The sequence below is a fragment of the Enoplosus armatus genome, chromosome 22, assembly GCF_043641665.1.
Source record: "Enoplosus armatus isolate fEnoArm2 chromosome 22, fEnoArm2.hap1, whole genome shotgun sequence".
NCBI classification, from domain to species: Eukaryota; Metazoa; Chordata; class Actinopteri; order Centrarchiformes; family Enoplosidae; genus Enoplosus; species Enoplosus armatus.
The window spans coordinates 12,647,162-12,663,174 of record NC_092201.1 but is presented as its reverse complement, the minus strand read 5'-3'; the positions used below and the strand labels follow the sequence as shown (position 1 = coordinate 12,663,174).

Sequence of the window (16,013 nt, the reverse complement as noted above, 5' to 3'; positions counted from 1 at the left end):
GAAGGATGGCATGTTTCTGTAATCGCTCCCATGCAATTAGAGAAGAGGGATCTGACCGCTGTGTGCAGTGTTTCCCACAGGTTTAGAAATTACTTCAGTAATTGGTTCAGTAATAAACTGGTCAAATGAAGATTTATGAATAACACAGAGAGACCTAACATTAGTTAGCTAATTTATCGATACATAATTTTGCACTGACTGTTCAGTTTGGTGTCAAGGCTAACATTATTAGCTAGCCAGTCCAACTACCCTCATAGGTTAAAATAAGATGTGGAACGTTAATATTAACACATTAAATACAACAAGGCACTCTTTTTTAGGCATCCAACACTAGAGGTGTAATGGTACACAAAATTCACAGTTCGGTATGTACCTCAGTTTTGCAGTCATGGTTTGTTATGTTTTCGGTACAGCAGGGAAATCAAAAAATGCCATGTCAAATGTAAGCATTCAACAGGGACTCATTGGCCATAATTCTTACTGTAACAGGTAATGCACTCAAATACTGACATATTGTCAAAAAGAAAATGATAATAATAACACAGTCAGCAATGCCCTATCTAAGACTGGATTTATGGTCACCATAGTGTCTCTGGCGCACGGTCGTGCACCTCTGAAGTTTTGTAGCTAGGCGGCGCACGCTGTAGTGTTCCGCGGTATGATTATTGTGAAATGGCAATTGTGCGTCTGTATTTTAAAAAATGGTATTTGGATTTTATCTACCTGGGCGGGTCTTAATCTAGCCTATGTATGGGAAACACTAGTTGTGTTTCAGACTTGGCTTGTTTTTTTAAGGCTTATGTAGGAAACTGATTGCTATTGTTTTAGGCCGACAACATTTATAAATTCCACATTGTCATGCAAACACATTCAGTTAGAAACCGTTTCCAGGTCTGATACACACAGAATTGTGTTTGCACTCTTCTCTCCGTCTCTCTGCTTTTCTGTCAGTATCAGCTGTTTCATTATGTGATGGCGATTTAATTTACCGGGAAAGTGGCAAGGGAGCAGAGTGGGGCAGGTGTGAGGGCTGGTGGGAGGAAGGCTCAATCTACTTGCTGATATTATCTGTCAGTGGGGAACACGGAGGTATTTGAAATGGTTTTGCCTGTAGGGTCCCTTTTGTTTCTTTCTGGCTATGAGTAATTTTATTGAGTTGGTTTTATTTTTATCGATTGAATTTTACGTGTGTTTATTTTTTATATTATATTTTTTTGTGTTATGCCTTGCCTGAATAACAGAAAAAGAGATGTTTTTCTTTGAAACTCTCTCCCTCCTTCTCTAACTCCGCAGGATTTTCTGGGCCAGGCCTACTGTACCCTCGGAGAGGTGGTTGGATCATTGGGCAGTCGCTCGGAAAAAGCTCTTGGGTGAGTAGATGTTCTCACAGCTGGGAGTGTGCCGATATTTCAGTAATTATCTGACCAACGTTGATTGATAGTCGCAGCAGACGAGATCAAATGACTGTCAGAGCTGTCAGGGATGTTGTTCCCTACAGAGTATACAGTAGGACCCAGGATTTTCCTTTGGGAGTTGCTGTGCTTAGCGTTGGCTATGTGCGAGCATGTTTTATACCTGCATTTGATTGTTCTCTGTGTCCTCCATGGCTTCATCCTCTACGAGCCCTCCCGACCAATGTCTCCTTTCAGCAGTCAGCACACTTGACATGAGTTGCAGTAGTCTACAGCTGCACTTTTGTGATAATGGTGAAAGTGGGCCGAGTGACTAGCCACCTTCATCTATGCATGCAGCATATACAGCATATACATACATAACATACAGTACAGCGCTTGGTTTGTTATTATGTGAAGTTTGCATTCATGAACTCCATGAAGTTTGGTGAGTGACAGTCTCACAATCTGTGAGACTGTAAATCCACCTGGTATCCATCTGTACCGTAATTGAATAACAAGGTGACTTGTTAACAATCAAGCCAGTATATCCTTAAGCAAAACACTGAAATCCTGTAAGCCAAATAAGCTACAGTTACAGTTCAGTGGAAGAGAATGTGAATGTAACAGGTGTCAGGTATAGAGCTTTACAGCGGTGAGATATGTGTATATTTAACTCTGCATAGAAGAAAAGCTACTGCTTGGTAATTGGAGAGACTCGAGCAGTGTTGAGGGTGGATCCCTGACCTCTGTTTCTGGGGAAATTAAGCTGAGGAAGGGTACATGCCTACAGGTTTTTAATTAACATCCACACACATGCAGCCACACGCAAACAAATACTCCCACACGCGAAGATATTCACACACATACAAACACAGAGGCTTGTTAGGCAGCCAGTCCTCTGCAGCAACACACATATATATATTTATAGAGACACGTATAGATTTCAATATCTGCATCTGTTTGTGTGTGAATACATATGTTTCCTTGTGTGCATTTCATGAAGGTGTGAGCCTAATTATACTTTTACATTCCTTTTTTTGTTCTTGTTGTTGTCCCACTTGTCAGTGGTGCAGCATGTGCGAGTTTACAAAGTGTTCTCTGTGTACATGGAGTTATTTGAAGTTATGTTAAGTTAAGGACAATGATGACAACTAAGAGGAAGCAGTACATAATAGCTTAAATGAGCCCCAAGTCTTTGTATTTACAACCTTTCATTTGCAGATATCCTCATGCCTATACTTCATTCTTTACGCTTTATTTGTCTAAAGAAGACTGAATTTACTCTCAATAATATAACATGCATCACACATTAAGATCAATGCTGTCAGAGTGACCTGTAAGTTTTGATACTATAGTGTGTAACGGTCGAAAAAGACTTATATGGGGCGTCTTTCCCATCAGGTTCTATAGTGTCTTATCCATCCAGCATCCAGTCTTTATCCACAGGGAATAAATGCATTTACAGAAACCAGATAACCATGAGGAAGGCTCTTCATCTTTCATTTGTCATCGCTGATGTGCATGAGAGCCTGCTGTTTGACAATCACTGCTTAGATTAATGACAGATGCATTAGATTGTTTGTCACCGCACCAACATCAACACAAAAATCTAATTAGTGTGACATTCAGGAATTTAAATATCCTATTTGGAAACAGCACTAAGGATGTAAGGTTCATATTTTTAAATGCTAATGTATGTACGTCAGCATTTAAAACATTGCTTTTTTGCATTATAATTAGGTAGGCCTAAGCGAGTGTTAGGGCCGATCAGAGCATTTTTAATTGATCAGTATCTAAGCCTGATCCAAAACCAGTCTGTAATTCATTTTAAACCGTTGTGCTCCAGCTACCCCTGCTGTCAAAAATGCACCTCTGTGCTTCTTTAAAACACTGTTAGTGTTTAAGTAAGTGATCCACAGAGTAGCACAAACAAACAGTTTCGATAAAGATATCCACTCGGGCAGGGAGCTGTTTTCAGTTTTTTTAAAAAAAGCATCCCTTTGCCTCTATTTTAGTGACATTTTGCAGGTGTGCCAAATCTCTGAAGTGCTGCTGCTGGCCTAAATCCCCACAGATATTTTATAAAACACTGCATTAGAGGAAAGCTGTGATGCAGGGTACATAACTGTTTTGTGTCAAACATAACAAAAACTAATTTAGTATTAGTGCACTGTGCCGCTGTATTAAGATATCATTATTATCAAAAGATATTTAAATACTTTTATCAAGATCAGCTGCAAAACCAGCTTCATTAGGAGCCCCAATTAGGATACATCATTATCTACTTTTACCCATGATGCTGCTCTTTTGGCCTCCTCTGTTTCACATATTTTCTCTCTCTCATGGTTGAAGCCCACTTGGCTTCCTTTCAGTTGTGTCTTTTTAATCCAATTTGCTTGTTCATTTGAAGCCTTGATGAGCCTTGAGATCTGGAAAAAAGGGGGGTGTTGGGGGAAATAAGCTAGACAGGCCAAGCTGGCATCCCTTCACTGAACATTGTCAACAACCTGGCAACCTGGGTATGTGTGTTTGTCTCTTTCTCGCGTGTGTGTGTGTGTGTGTGTGTGTGTGTGTGTGTGTGTGTGCGTGTGCGTGCGTGTATGCTCCACTATTCCTCTTCGTTTCAACCCCTTGAGTAGCAATCGCCATGGTGATTGCAGTGGCAGGTTTCCCACTCAGAGAGAGAGAGAGAGCACATGTCCGTCCATGTACAGTTTGTGTGTGTGCACATGCTTATATGTGCACTATGGACCCCTCCAAAGTGCAAAACGATGTTGTCTACCCTGAAGGGCTACTCAAGAAACCCCTCCCTCCACTCCACTCTACATCACACACACACACACACACACACACACACACACACACATAACGGTGACAAAAATGGAAAATCCACCACTGCTCCTCCATGGAACTATAATCCTATTCTAAAGAGGTTTTAATATTAAGACTGTCAAACCCACAATATACTTTTATTTTTAGTGTAGGGTGTCTGCGGATAAAAACATCTTCAAAAAGTCTTGAATTAGATTTTTATAATGTAAGGCCATAAATTATCTCAAAAAGCCTTCATTTTAATCACAAAAGGTCTTTTTTATTTGGTATTATTTTATCTATTTTTATTTTGCAATGAAAAATGACATCAGCCAACAGGACAGGGCAGGATTTAACACTGCTTATTTTAATAGAAAATATGTTCTTCTTCGGTCTTGATCAAGTCTAGTTTCTTGCTAATTTATTGTGTTTGGCTCGGTTCTCTTCGAGGTGCCACCTGTTGTCGTGATTTTCCCTGAAGGTAACAAGACAAAAGCATTGAATTTGATTCCAGAAAGTGCGCACAAAACTCTTATTGATCTCTCAGTATTTCACCTTAATTTTCCCTTGAGTGACTGTTGACATTGCCTCATACTGCATATGTTCTGTATTTGCTTGTTGCAGCATTACACTGAAGCTCTGTTCCACATGGGCAGCACAGAGAACCCAATCGTGGGTACACACACCACTAGACCTTTCTTTGTGGAATGTATATGCTGCCCCCATGTTTGCATTAGAGCTGCATTATTCAATCGAAAGTAAATTTGTTGCCAACTATTTTAATAATCAATAAATTGTTTCAGACATTTTTCAAGAAAAAATGTGTGTGAGAGAGAAAGAGAATGAGAGCAACCAGCAACAGGAAGCACAACAGGAAGCACAACAACAGGAAGTTGTGGACAAAAGAAGGTATTCGAAGGCATCACTTTGGGCTCCGGGAAATTGTGATGAGCATTTTTCACATTTTATAGCCAAAACAACTTATCGATTAATTGTTACAATAATCGGCAGATGAATTGATAATTAAAATAATCGTTAGTTTCAGCCCTAGTTTGCATGGCTCTCTTCTGGTTTCATCTACATCAGAAACCATGTTGGGCTTTAGGGATGGTTGTCCCCCTTTGACCCTGAGGCCTTGCCCTCTTCACTGGAGTTGGTCTCCAGGCACTGTGCTGCGGCTGCCCAGCGCAACAAAGTACCTATGGTGCATTAAATGTAGAGGACAATCTTCCTGAAGACGATCAATAAAGTGCTACTTTTATGGAGTATTCCATTCTAGGCTGCCATTTTAATGGCTGCAAAATTAAATTGAAAATTCTTGATGTCTCTTACATGATTATAGTTATTATAATTATTGAGAGGAAAGTGTGTGTGAATAGTTGTGGAAAATAGAAACTCTGTTCTTTAATAGAAAGTACAGGCTGTGTAAGTAGACTCACTCTCCATATTTTGTGTGTCTGATTGAAATGTGTTTGATGGAATCATATGTTCCACAAGTTTCATATGGACCATTTATAGACCCTGTTTTCAGAGAAGTCATGAGTGATTTGGTGCAGAAGTAGGAACACTGTCAACATTCATTAAAAACAAAGGTACTGAGGCCACAGCTGTTGCAGTCGTTGTCTTGCTGAGGTTGTGTCTTTGTGTGTGTATGTGTTTGTGTGTGTGACTTCGTCAGACACACACCTGCAGCCTGACACGACGGGGGGATCTTTAACAATTTTAATGAGTGCTAATTACAGCTAATTGCATTGTTCAATCAAACTCCAGTGGGCATTCAGGAGCGTGTGTGTCTGTCTGTGTGTGTGTGTGTGTGTGTGTGTGTGTGCGCGTGTGTGTGTGTGTGTGTGAGAGAGAGAGGGAATGAGCGCAACCAGCAACAGACAGCAATACAATGACAAGTACAGTATCCTGTGTTGCATCGCTCCTGGCCGACCTGCAGTGTGTGTGTGTGTGTGTGTGTGTGTGTGCTCTACATGTATCACATGTGTTTCTTTGTTGTCTGATTACTCTCAGTCCTGCTGGTGTGTTGCCCCTCTTTTCTGTTAATCTACATTAATCTACCCTCCTGCAATGAATTTCAGTCCAATCCTTAATAATCCATAAAATAAAGTTTCAGTATTGCAAGTTAATCCATTCTTGAAAATGCTGCCATGTCGTAAAGTCAGTACAGAGTCTTTTTTATTGTTGTATCAGTTCTTGGACATCTCTTACAAAGAGTGTATGTCGTTAAATCAGTAAACATAATGATATCCAAAGCTTTAACTAAACTCGAACTAATGTCCATACATTGTTATATCACAGCAGTCTTAATAAACACACATGAAGACGCAGATGCTTGTTCTGTATCATCTAAAATCATAGACATGTGAAAGTGGTATCACAAGAGAAAAATTACACCTGAGATCTGAAACCCGGAAGGTGATAAATAAGCAAGAGAAAATTGATGTGGTAAAATAGTCCTAATATATGTAGCTCATTGTATTATGTTATATAACCCATTTACATTTTTTATAATAAATTCAATATGAGAGAAAATAAAAACAGTTTTCCGTTTGGGAAATATGCTAACTGCTAAGATTTTTTTTTTTTTTTGTTTTTTTTTTATGCTGACTGATGAAATCGGATTTTTCACAACATGCAATTAAGCTCATTTGGACTTAAAACCTTAATTAATTTAACCTCATCATTTTTTTCACTACAGGCTCAACCGCTCTGAAGTAACTTATAAAGTTAAATGTGAGTTCAGTGCTGCATGTTGAAGCAAATGAATCCCTTGAGGCCTCTTTTTGACTTTTTCACCACAGAAAAGCGTGAGTGTGTTGCACTGACTCATTGTGTAGTTAGATTTGCATGAGAGCACTTGGGTTTAGTGAACACCACCTGAGACGTTTTGCAGCAAATATGCATTTTATCACTGATAACGTTTTCATTTGAAATACTGACGCTGGTGTTCATTTTGAGCGTCTCTTGAATATTTAGTGAGGCAATTTGTGATGGGGGGGGGGGGGGGGGGGGGGGGCTCTATCCCTCTTTTTCTTTGTCTATTCTTTCTAAATTCTTTCTTTCCTATCCTTTCCAGCTCTCCATCTTTTTTTGCCTCTGCCTCTTTTGTTCCCGCAAACAAGATCTTTCAGTGTTCATTTTAAGTGTGCACAGGGTCAGAGAGAAGCCCTGGTGAACTATAGACACAAGTGAGCCAAGAAGCCAGACAAAGGCTGATAGCTGTGAATATAAGCCTGATTGTGAGGATTTGTAAGGGAGGACAAAGACACTTTCTATCTGCCTCTGGTGTGACATGGATTTGATGTCAATGTTCCTTTTGTGAGAGAGAATTATGGTTACGGGTTTTCCTTTTTAGGGTAAAAAGTGTGTATGATTGTGTTCGTCAGGGCATGACCAAGAATAGATGGATTGTCATGGTTTTATAATCATAATTGATATCTCATTCAGGTACTCTCCCTTCATTGGGAATATAATGAAAATGACATGTGTGTGTGTGTATGCTCCTGTTTGTGCATGCATGTGTGTTACACTGCAGCCCCAGAAGTGGCCCAGACTTAATTACCCGTCTCTCGCCACACGCTGATTGCAAATCCATGTGTCTTGATTAGAGGATTCACAGTGTTTCCTCAGACACACACACGGACACACACGCACAGGGAGAGAGCCAGAGATACTGCTGAAGCACTTCTCAACTTTGAAGTGCGTTTCTGTGTCATGAATAAACTAAAAAGAGGAAAGCAATTCACCTGAGAGTGAGAGGATGAACTCGTGTAAAATGTTCCATTTTCTGGCTTCTTTCACATCTGGAATCATGTTTTCTCTCTCTGTTGTAGAGTAATAAAAAGTGTTGCCATACACCAGAGCTTGATTTCACCATGTAACTAAAACCATTAAGTGATTGCAGCACAACAATGTTGTTAATTGCTCATGTGTTGTCATCATTTTTGTTTTCTGAGGTGGAGAAGCTAATTCAGAGGCAGTTTATGCACACACACATTTTTTTTTTTAGGATTTGAGCTTTCAGCTGGTCCTCCTTTTCTTTCTCACATATTGTGTCTGTATGCATGCGCATGTAAGGCAAAACTGTGAGATACATTATTCGTCCAGTAACCATGCAATCCTGCCAGTTACCACCCACGTATAATTTTAAGGCAGATCTCTCTGCCAGAATAATGACCCCAGCGCAAGCATTTGTGGAAATAACGAGCAGAGGAATCCCATTCGATATCCCACTGTGGGGGCCCCAGTTCGCCAGAGTTGTCATGGCGACAGGGATTCTGCGTGCTTGTCTGGGGTGTGTGTGCGTCTTTAACCATTTCTCTCTGCATATTGTTGCAGTGAGATGACATGATGGAGAGTAAGACGGTGAGAAACAATTGGAACATAGACACAGAGAGTGTTGTCTTGACAGAGAGTCTTTATTGCTCCGAAAAAGTTGGACTTGGAGGGCGCAGACACACAAGTGGAGACTGGACCAGGACAGATTAGTCTCTAATCTGTCTTTACTTCGGTGGTAATGGACTCCACCTCCCTGTGCTGTCTGGAAATAAAAGAAATAAGAAAGAGAGAAAAGACAAAAAGTTCCTTCTCTCCCTAAGGTGCTATTTTCGCTCTCCTTCCCATCTTCAGGTATCTGAGAAAAGGGTATTGCTTTTACAAGTAGTGAAAAAAAAAGCTCTCAGCTCTTCAATGCAAAGCATCAGTTCCAGGATCTATTTCATTTTGATACGTCTGCCATTTCAAAAGCACTTTCCCCCCAGTTCCTTGTGCCGGAGTAAAACGAGACTTGAATTACATTCACGCAGAGGTCCTCGACCCCAATTCTGGGCTGTCTAAATGACTGCCTGAGTCGATTTCTGCCAGGTGGGTCTCTCAGAGCAGAACTCATCAGACGACAGGCTGCTTTGTCAGATTGCAAGACCTCTCAAAAGTTATGTCAAATTATGTAGTCCAGCTCTTCCTCCTGCGCATGAATAGCTTCCTTTAACTCCTTATTCTGGTCTGAGGACTGCATCATCGTCACTATCCCTGTATGCATGTGACGAAGCATTGAAACATATAAAATACCCTTAACCACGATATAACTGCACAGTAAAACAAACATTAAACAATTTCAAGTAAGTTTTAAACATTTTATCAGGGCACATTTCATTATCAATATGCTTTATGAACAAAATGAACAAGTGGGAATCTGTACTGTACCTTTCACATGTAGATAAAACAGATAAATAAAACAATAGATTCAATTTTTAAATATAAAGTTTTAAAATATTTAAAGCTCAATTGATATTTTTATATTGACAATGGATGAAAGGACTGTATAATATGAAAGAGAAGCATCACCTGACTGTCTGCTCAATGTGTCAGTTTGCCACTGTTTGCTAACACATTAGCCACATCAACTTCATTAGGTGATAATATATAAATGGTGATATAAATGCATTTGATTACCAGTCAAAAAAAAAAGGACAATTCCAGCTGTGTGCTGTGAGTTGGACTGGTGTTAAAGAGGAGCGGATGCCCCTCAGAGGGTAAACAGGCTGCCCTTGTCTACGTCCTAACGAACTAAAAGGAACATTTGCAGTTTTAGACATTATTCAGGTCTGGTGTGTGTTTGCTTGGGTAGGAGGAGAAGGTGTTGTAATTGATGTCACTGAGTTCATCTCCGAGACCATGATGTTTATTCAGAGAAAGTGCTTACACATACACACACATGCGCCCCCTATCCCCACCACAGCTGCACAGTGCACTTACATAGTGAAACACACCACTACGGTCAACTTGGGAACACTCATGCATCATGTCCACCTGCCCTTACCAACAACAGAAAGGTCCACTCATACACACACACACACACACACACACACACACATAAACACCTCCTGCTCAACAGTGTTCCTTTTGTTTCTTGGAAATGTTTTGAGGCAGTGTGAAGTAATAAAACTTTCCATGACGTTTGTTCCTGACCAGAGTCTAAACAGGGGTGTGTTCATAAAAATTACATTTCCAGTGGTCTAACTTCATAATGTGCTTTCACATTTGAGGGTGAGTCCGCTGCATTGATCTGTTGGACTTTTCCTTAAATGATGTTAAGCTCAGGTCCTTAACACTGACCAGACTTACACCTGTTTTAGACCTAACTGTAGATACAACAGCTGGTACCATACACAGTATGGATCAGAAAGTTTAATGTCCATATAAACACATCAGAGAAGTGTCATCGGAGCCCACAATCTGATGGAAATTAAATAAAAATGCCACATTGGAACGTGGAACTGCAACATCTTATTTTTAATCTTTACTGATGAGCTGAATATGGTGGCACTAATGTTACCCAGTCGCAGCTTATCTCAACGGTTAAACAGCTCCATCTGTTTTACATCTGAAATTGTTACACTTTAAAAGACCAAAATGAAATACAAAAGGTGAATGACTAATCACCAATAATCAGAATTTGGGTGCAGTCCCTTATGCAGTGTCGTTTATTAGATTTTTGTACTTTAACTCAACAGTAGTAATGATATTCAAAACATTAACATAAAACAAAGTACATGTTCTGTGGAAACCTGAAGAAATCTTCCTCACCCCCCAGCGTGTAATCAACCGCTATTATTGAAAAATGTCACAAGACTGATTGTGTTGGTTTCTTGGGAAAGAATCAGAATTTTTTTTAAATTTTTTTTTTACTACTCATTTTTGATATCCTATGGTCAACACACCACAGCGCCAGTATGGAGCATCAACTGAGTAAACAAACGAAGTACGTGACAGACACATATGCAAGTACATGGTTAGCATGGGACCGAGGAGTCGCTGTAGTCCCATCATTATCAAACACACTTAATGCCGCCAGTGTCTCTTCTTTTAGTGTACACACTGTTCTGAAGTCGAGATGGTAATTCCTGTTAGGAAATATGAGATGTCTTCTGATTATTTCACTATGTGAACTTGACCTTTGGCCTTGAGTACAGCAGAGGCGTGTGAGGAAGGACGCATATAGAGTTAACAACGTGGTCAAGCCAAATACACTAGCAATGCGACTGTGATCTATTAACCCTTTGCCATGTTGTGTGTACAGAGGCATTCCAGGGAAAAAATGCGGGACCATTATTGTGAAAGCCGAGGAGCTGAACAACTGCAGGGTGAGGATGGACGTACACTTCCTGAAAAGTCTTTGTTTTCCTGTGTCTGCTCTGTCTCTCCATCTTTTCTGCATCTATTATCTGCTCTGTCTATCTGTTCCTTCCTCTGGTTGTCTGTCACTTGTGGTTTCATCTCCCTTGAGATTTTTGCTTTCTTTGTGGGCAGGACATTTGTAGATTAAGATTCAAGGCATAATATCTGTGGGAACTTGGGTCTGAATATTGAGTGTAAACAGTGTGTTTACTGACTTAAGAAGTTCAAATGGCGAGAGAGGCTAAGGCCCCTTTGACCTCTGTTTGAATATTTGAATATTTCATTAAACTTAAGAAAGAACAACAAAATCCCCACTAAAATACTTAAACACTTGAAAGCAGCAGTTGGCTTTTCATGTTGCATTTCTGCTCCCATTGGTGGTGTATTTTGTAGTTATGGGGATGACTATTCCAATTAGCATGTTATGACAATAGACTTTTATATAAAAATGGCTTCTATAGCAGGGAGGCATGGAGCCCCAACACCCACAAAAAGAAGTAATAGAATATCAGATGAGTCACAAATGTAACTGAATACATTAAATAAAAATAAAAAGTGTGTAACTGTAAAAAGCAATATAAAGGTTTTATATTATAGCTTTTCTTTTTCCTTTTACCCCCAGTCAGTTGGGAAAAAAACTTTTCCTTTATTTTTTTCTTTATCTGCAATCATTTCCTCCATTTGTGTTCTTCCAGCTCTATTAATTTTTCTTCTTTCATTATCGTTGTCTTCTTTTTTGGCCTCAGCACACATTTAATCATTTTTGGGCCTCCATAGCACAGCAGAAAAAAGCTTTATTTTAAGTCAACAATAATAAAAGCTTTTGGATTCAGTCTGTCATTATCAAAGAAAAACTTTTTTCTGTTTTGCTCCTGCGTTCTCCATGCTCTAACAGTCACATGCAGAGAAACCATTTGAGAAGATAGAGATCCAAGAGAGAGACAACTTTTCTACCAACAGCCCCAGAAATCAATCTTTCTATAAATATAATGTTGCGTTCAAAGAGAATTAGGGCTGCAGATGTGATCATAAACACCCCTCAACGTCCACAAAAATAATTTGACAACCACAGACTGGAAACAGTGCTTGTATAATGTATAAGCCACATCTGAGTGGAGCAAATCCATTCCTTGGGTTTTATCAGAAGATAATCACTAACTGTCACAGAGGTAAACTCAAATTAAAGTCAAAATTAAAAGTTGATAAATGTTAAGTGGTTACACCTAATAAATTCATCACATGCAAATAATGCATTTACATTTAATGGTGCCGATGTGTACATCCAAGTATCCAAAGGTGAAGTGACATCTGACATAAAAACATTGACACGTTTTCCTCATGCATGTTTTCTCTCTGTCTCTTTTGTCATCAGGAGTCAGTGATGATGCAGTTCTGTGGGAACAAGTTGGACAAAAAGGATTTCTTCGGCAAGTCTGACCCCTTTCTTGTTTTCTACAGGAGCAACGAGGACGGCACGTGAGTTCCCCCTCTCCTCCCCTCCACTTCCTCCTTCACTCTCCCTCCATCTTTCCCTCTTCTCCCCTTTCATGTTTGGTTTAATCCTCCCCTGCATCCAAAGGAAATTGGTTTCATTGATTTGCCTCAGATCAAAACCCATGCTGCCTGTTTAAGCATGTGTGTGAATTACATGTGGAAATGTTAGCGCACGAATGTGCATGTGCGCCTGGTATATTCACACAGATGTTATGTGTGTTGAGTGTTTGATCCTGCTCTATAGGCTCTTTTTTCCATCCTGCAGTGTGTGACAAGTCAGATAAGACCTAGTGCTCTGAGGGCGGAAGTCCACCTGCTAGCCAAGGGACTAATGAAATTACCTCCTTGCAGTATTTTTGTGTGTGTGTGTGTGTGTGTGTGTGTGTGTGTGTGTAAGGGCAGTAGCCTAGCTTCCACACAACCCTCCACTTTTACTCACAGTGAGTGGAAAGTCTCTTTAATTGTATTTTCTTTCTCTCGTATATGTATTTCTCAATACATACTCCTTAAATCTCACTCTTTTTCTCTCCTCCTTAACTCCATCCTCTTTTCTATTTCCCCCTCTCTCCCCTCAAATCTTTTTTTTTTATCCCTCCTCTCTTTTGCCTTTTCTCACTCTCTCTCTGCCTCTCCTCGTCTCTGTCTGCAGGTTTACCATCTGCCACAAGACAGAGGTGGTAAAGAATACCTTGAACCCAGTATGGCAGGCCTTTAAGATCCCTGTCCGGGCTCTTTGCAATGGTGATTATGACAGGTGAGTCTGATTCCTTTTGTAGATGCTAGACATTATGGTAACTTAAATAGAGTACAACAACCCAGACAACCCAATTTTCTGTTTCAAACACACTGAAAATGTCAATATGGGCAACTCTGGTGGATCTGATGGAGGTTCCCGCAGCGTCTCATGGCCTCTTCAGGCTGCTGTGACTCACCAAAGGCATCTATTGAAAGAACACAAACAACAGTAAAGATGTATAAGAGTTAATTAGGCACAGAAACTTGTGTAACATACAACTTCAGTACTTTGTCATAAAAGCTGTATTTGTCATTCATTTTTATCTTTGACTGACTGGGATATGAACAATGAGCCTAGGCACTGTGCGCATCCACACTGACATATTCCGCCTTTTATTGTTTAGCATGCATCGGGGAGAGTCATCAAATAAAAATGGCATAAAAATAATAAATGGAAAATAGCATTCAATAAACGACATACAGTTGAAACATGAAATATGTATGAACCTGTTTCCAGCAGCTAAGTAAAAATATTATTGGATTTAGCAGTTTCAGTAGGAGGACAAAGATGACTTGGCAGAAAGAAATTACTTATTATTTTGGTATATTTCCTGGAAACAAAGTGTGGATGCATGATTTTATTATTTGGTTTTCCTTTGAAAATTTGTTTGACAGCCTTATTTTCTATAAGGATTATTTCATCTAAGTCAGTACTGTAATATATTTCATTGGAGATGTGATTTTTTCTCCTACACAGCAGCATAGTGGCCCCACTTCTGAATGAAGCCTGTCACTGCAGCCTTATATAGATGATGCATTCAGGGGTATACTTCACAGGCTTTTTAGCAGATAAGCAACATTACTTTCTGGTGGTCTAGTTTATATTTAGTTCACTAGTTTACAGAAGGAGGGGGCAGACTGCTTTAATCCTCTTGTCATGTGACACTAACATGAACAAAGACCCTAAAAGCGATGTATTCAAAGGCAAGTCAGAACTTAATTTTCTTTCTCTGCATTTATTTTGGTACCACAACAACAAGTGTCATCCCGCCCCCAAACACACTCTGAATTTGCTTTATTAGGTCTATGATTGTAATTGCTCTTTGGCCACCAAAGTCTGAATGTGATTCGTGATTGTGTGGCTGTTTTGTGGGAGAAAGCAGAAAACATAAACAGCAGATGAAACTGTGTTAAGAGGAACTCATTTGAAAAATTGGCAGCATGTATTTGATCGGAGGCAGGAATTTATAATTCTGCTGTATGAAACATGTCTGAAATTATACCAATGTTCAGCAGTGAATGTGAACAAAACGTATAAAGACGATGAGTAGATCAGCGTCCTCCTGCTTCCCTCTAGCTCAGGGTGGATCATCCACATGAAAGAGAGTCATGACCGCTGGCCGTTGTGCTGATCCTGGGACTGCCAGGGATGCATGAGCTGTCAGTGGAACTATGTTATTGATTGGGTGGTGGACAGGAGTCTCGCTGCTAATTCTAAGGGATGCTATCTTTATGGTTGATAGAACTTATAATTATCTTATTTTAAAAGGTTTTTTGGTAACACTTTATTTTGTAGGTCAGTCATTTCCTAAATATTTCCCCCAAACATCCCCAGCATGTTTCCTGGAAAGAGCAGCATACTTTGGTACTAATTATTTGGTGCTTCTATTTAAAATGATCTTAAAACCTAAGTAAATATTGATTCATTATTCATTTGTTATTGGAAACAAGTCTTCTCATAGTTTAAATTGTATGCTTCCCTGCAGAAAAAAATCTGAATTCTGCATGCTCTGCTAACTCAAAGGTCCCCAGGTTACATTAGCAATTCATTGGAACTAATTCATTCAAAGTGTACTCATTTAACACTGTCTCTGTGTTCCCTTTAATTACTACCATGTAACTTGGTCCTTTCCAGGAAACGTCTTGGAAGTTATTTGAAAATTCTGCAATGCATTTGAGAAGTGCCCTCTGATCAACGTCAAACTGTGTTTCTGGCTTTTTAAATTGTTTTGCGTCACTGAAAGCCCATCTTCTTGTGGGTGACGCAGGGTTTACTTACAAATGTCTCCCTCATGTCAGTCTTCTGTTTGTGTTCATCTCCTGTGTTGATAGCAGCTGCGTAGTGAAAAAGGCACAAAGAAACAGACAATAGGGTTTAGCTTAGCGTAGCTAGCAGACAGCAGCATTGATCTGTAGTTTGGTCCAATAAGCTTATTAGGGGAGTTGACTCACACCAAGCCTTATCAGTGGGGGACTCAGGAAACTCACAGTGGACTGCACATACAGTACACACACGCACACACACACACACACACACACACACACACACACACACACATTGAGTTGATCTCTCTGCAGCCTGGGAGAAGAGATAAGGAGAAGCTCAGGCTGGAAAAC

The 16,013-nt window shown here is 39.8% G+C and overlaps 1 protein-coding gene across 1 annotated transcript in view; it reads left to right on the top strand.

Annotated features, from left to right (window-relative positions):
* Window positions 1-16,013, top strand: part of LOC139305263 (copine-8) — a 71,299-nt gene that overhangs the window by 29,413 nt on the left and 25,873 nt on the right. The window contains exons 6-9 of the mRNA XM_070929212.1: window positions 1,294-1,370; window positions 11,290-11,353; window positions 12,760-12,863; window positions 13,531-13,635. Coding sequence (XP_070785313.1) covers window positions 1,294-1,370; window positions 11,290-11,353; window positions 12,760-12,863; window positions 13,531-13,635 — 350 coding nt within the window. The remainder of the gene's footprint in view (window positions 1-1,293; window positions 1,371-11,289; window positions 11,354-12,759; window positions 12,864-13,530; window positions 13,636-16,013) is intronic.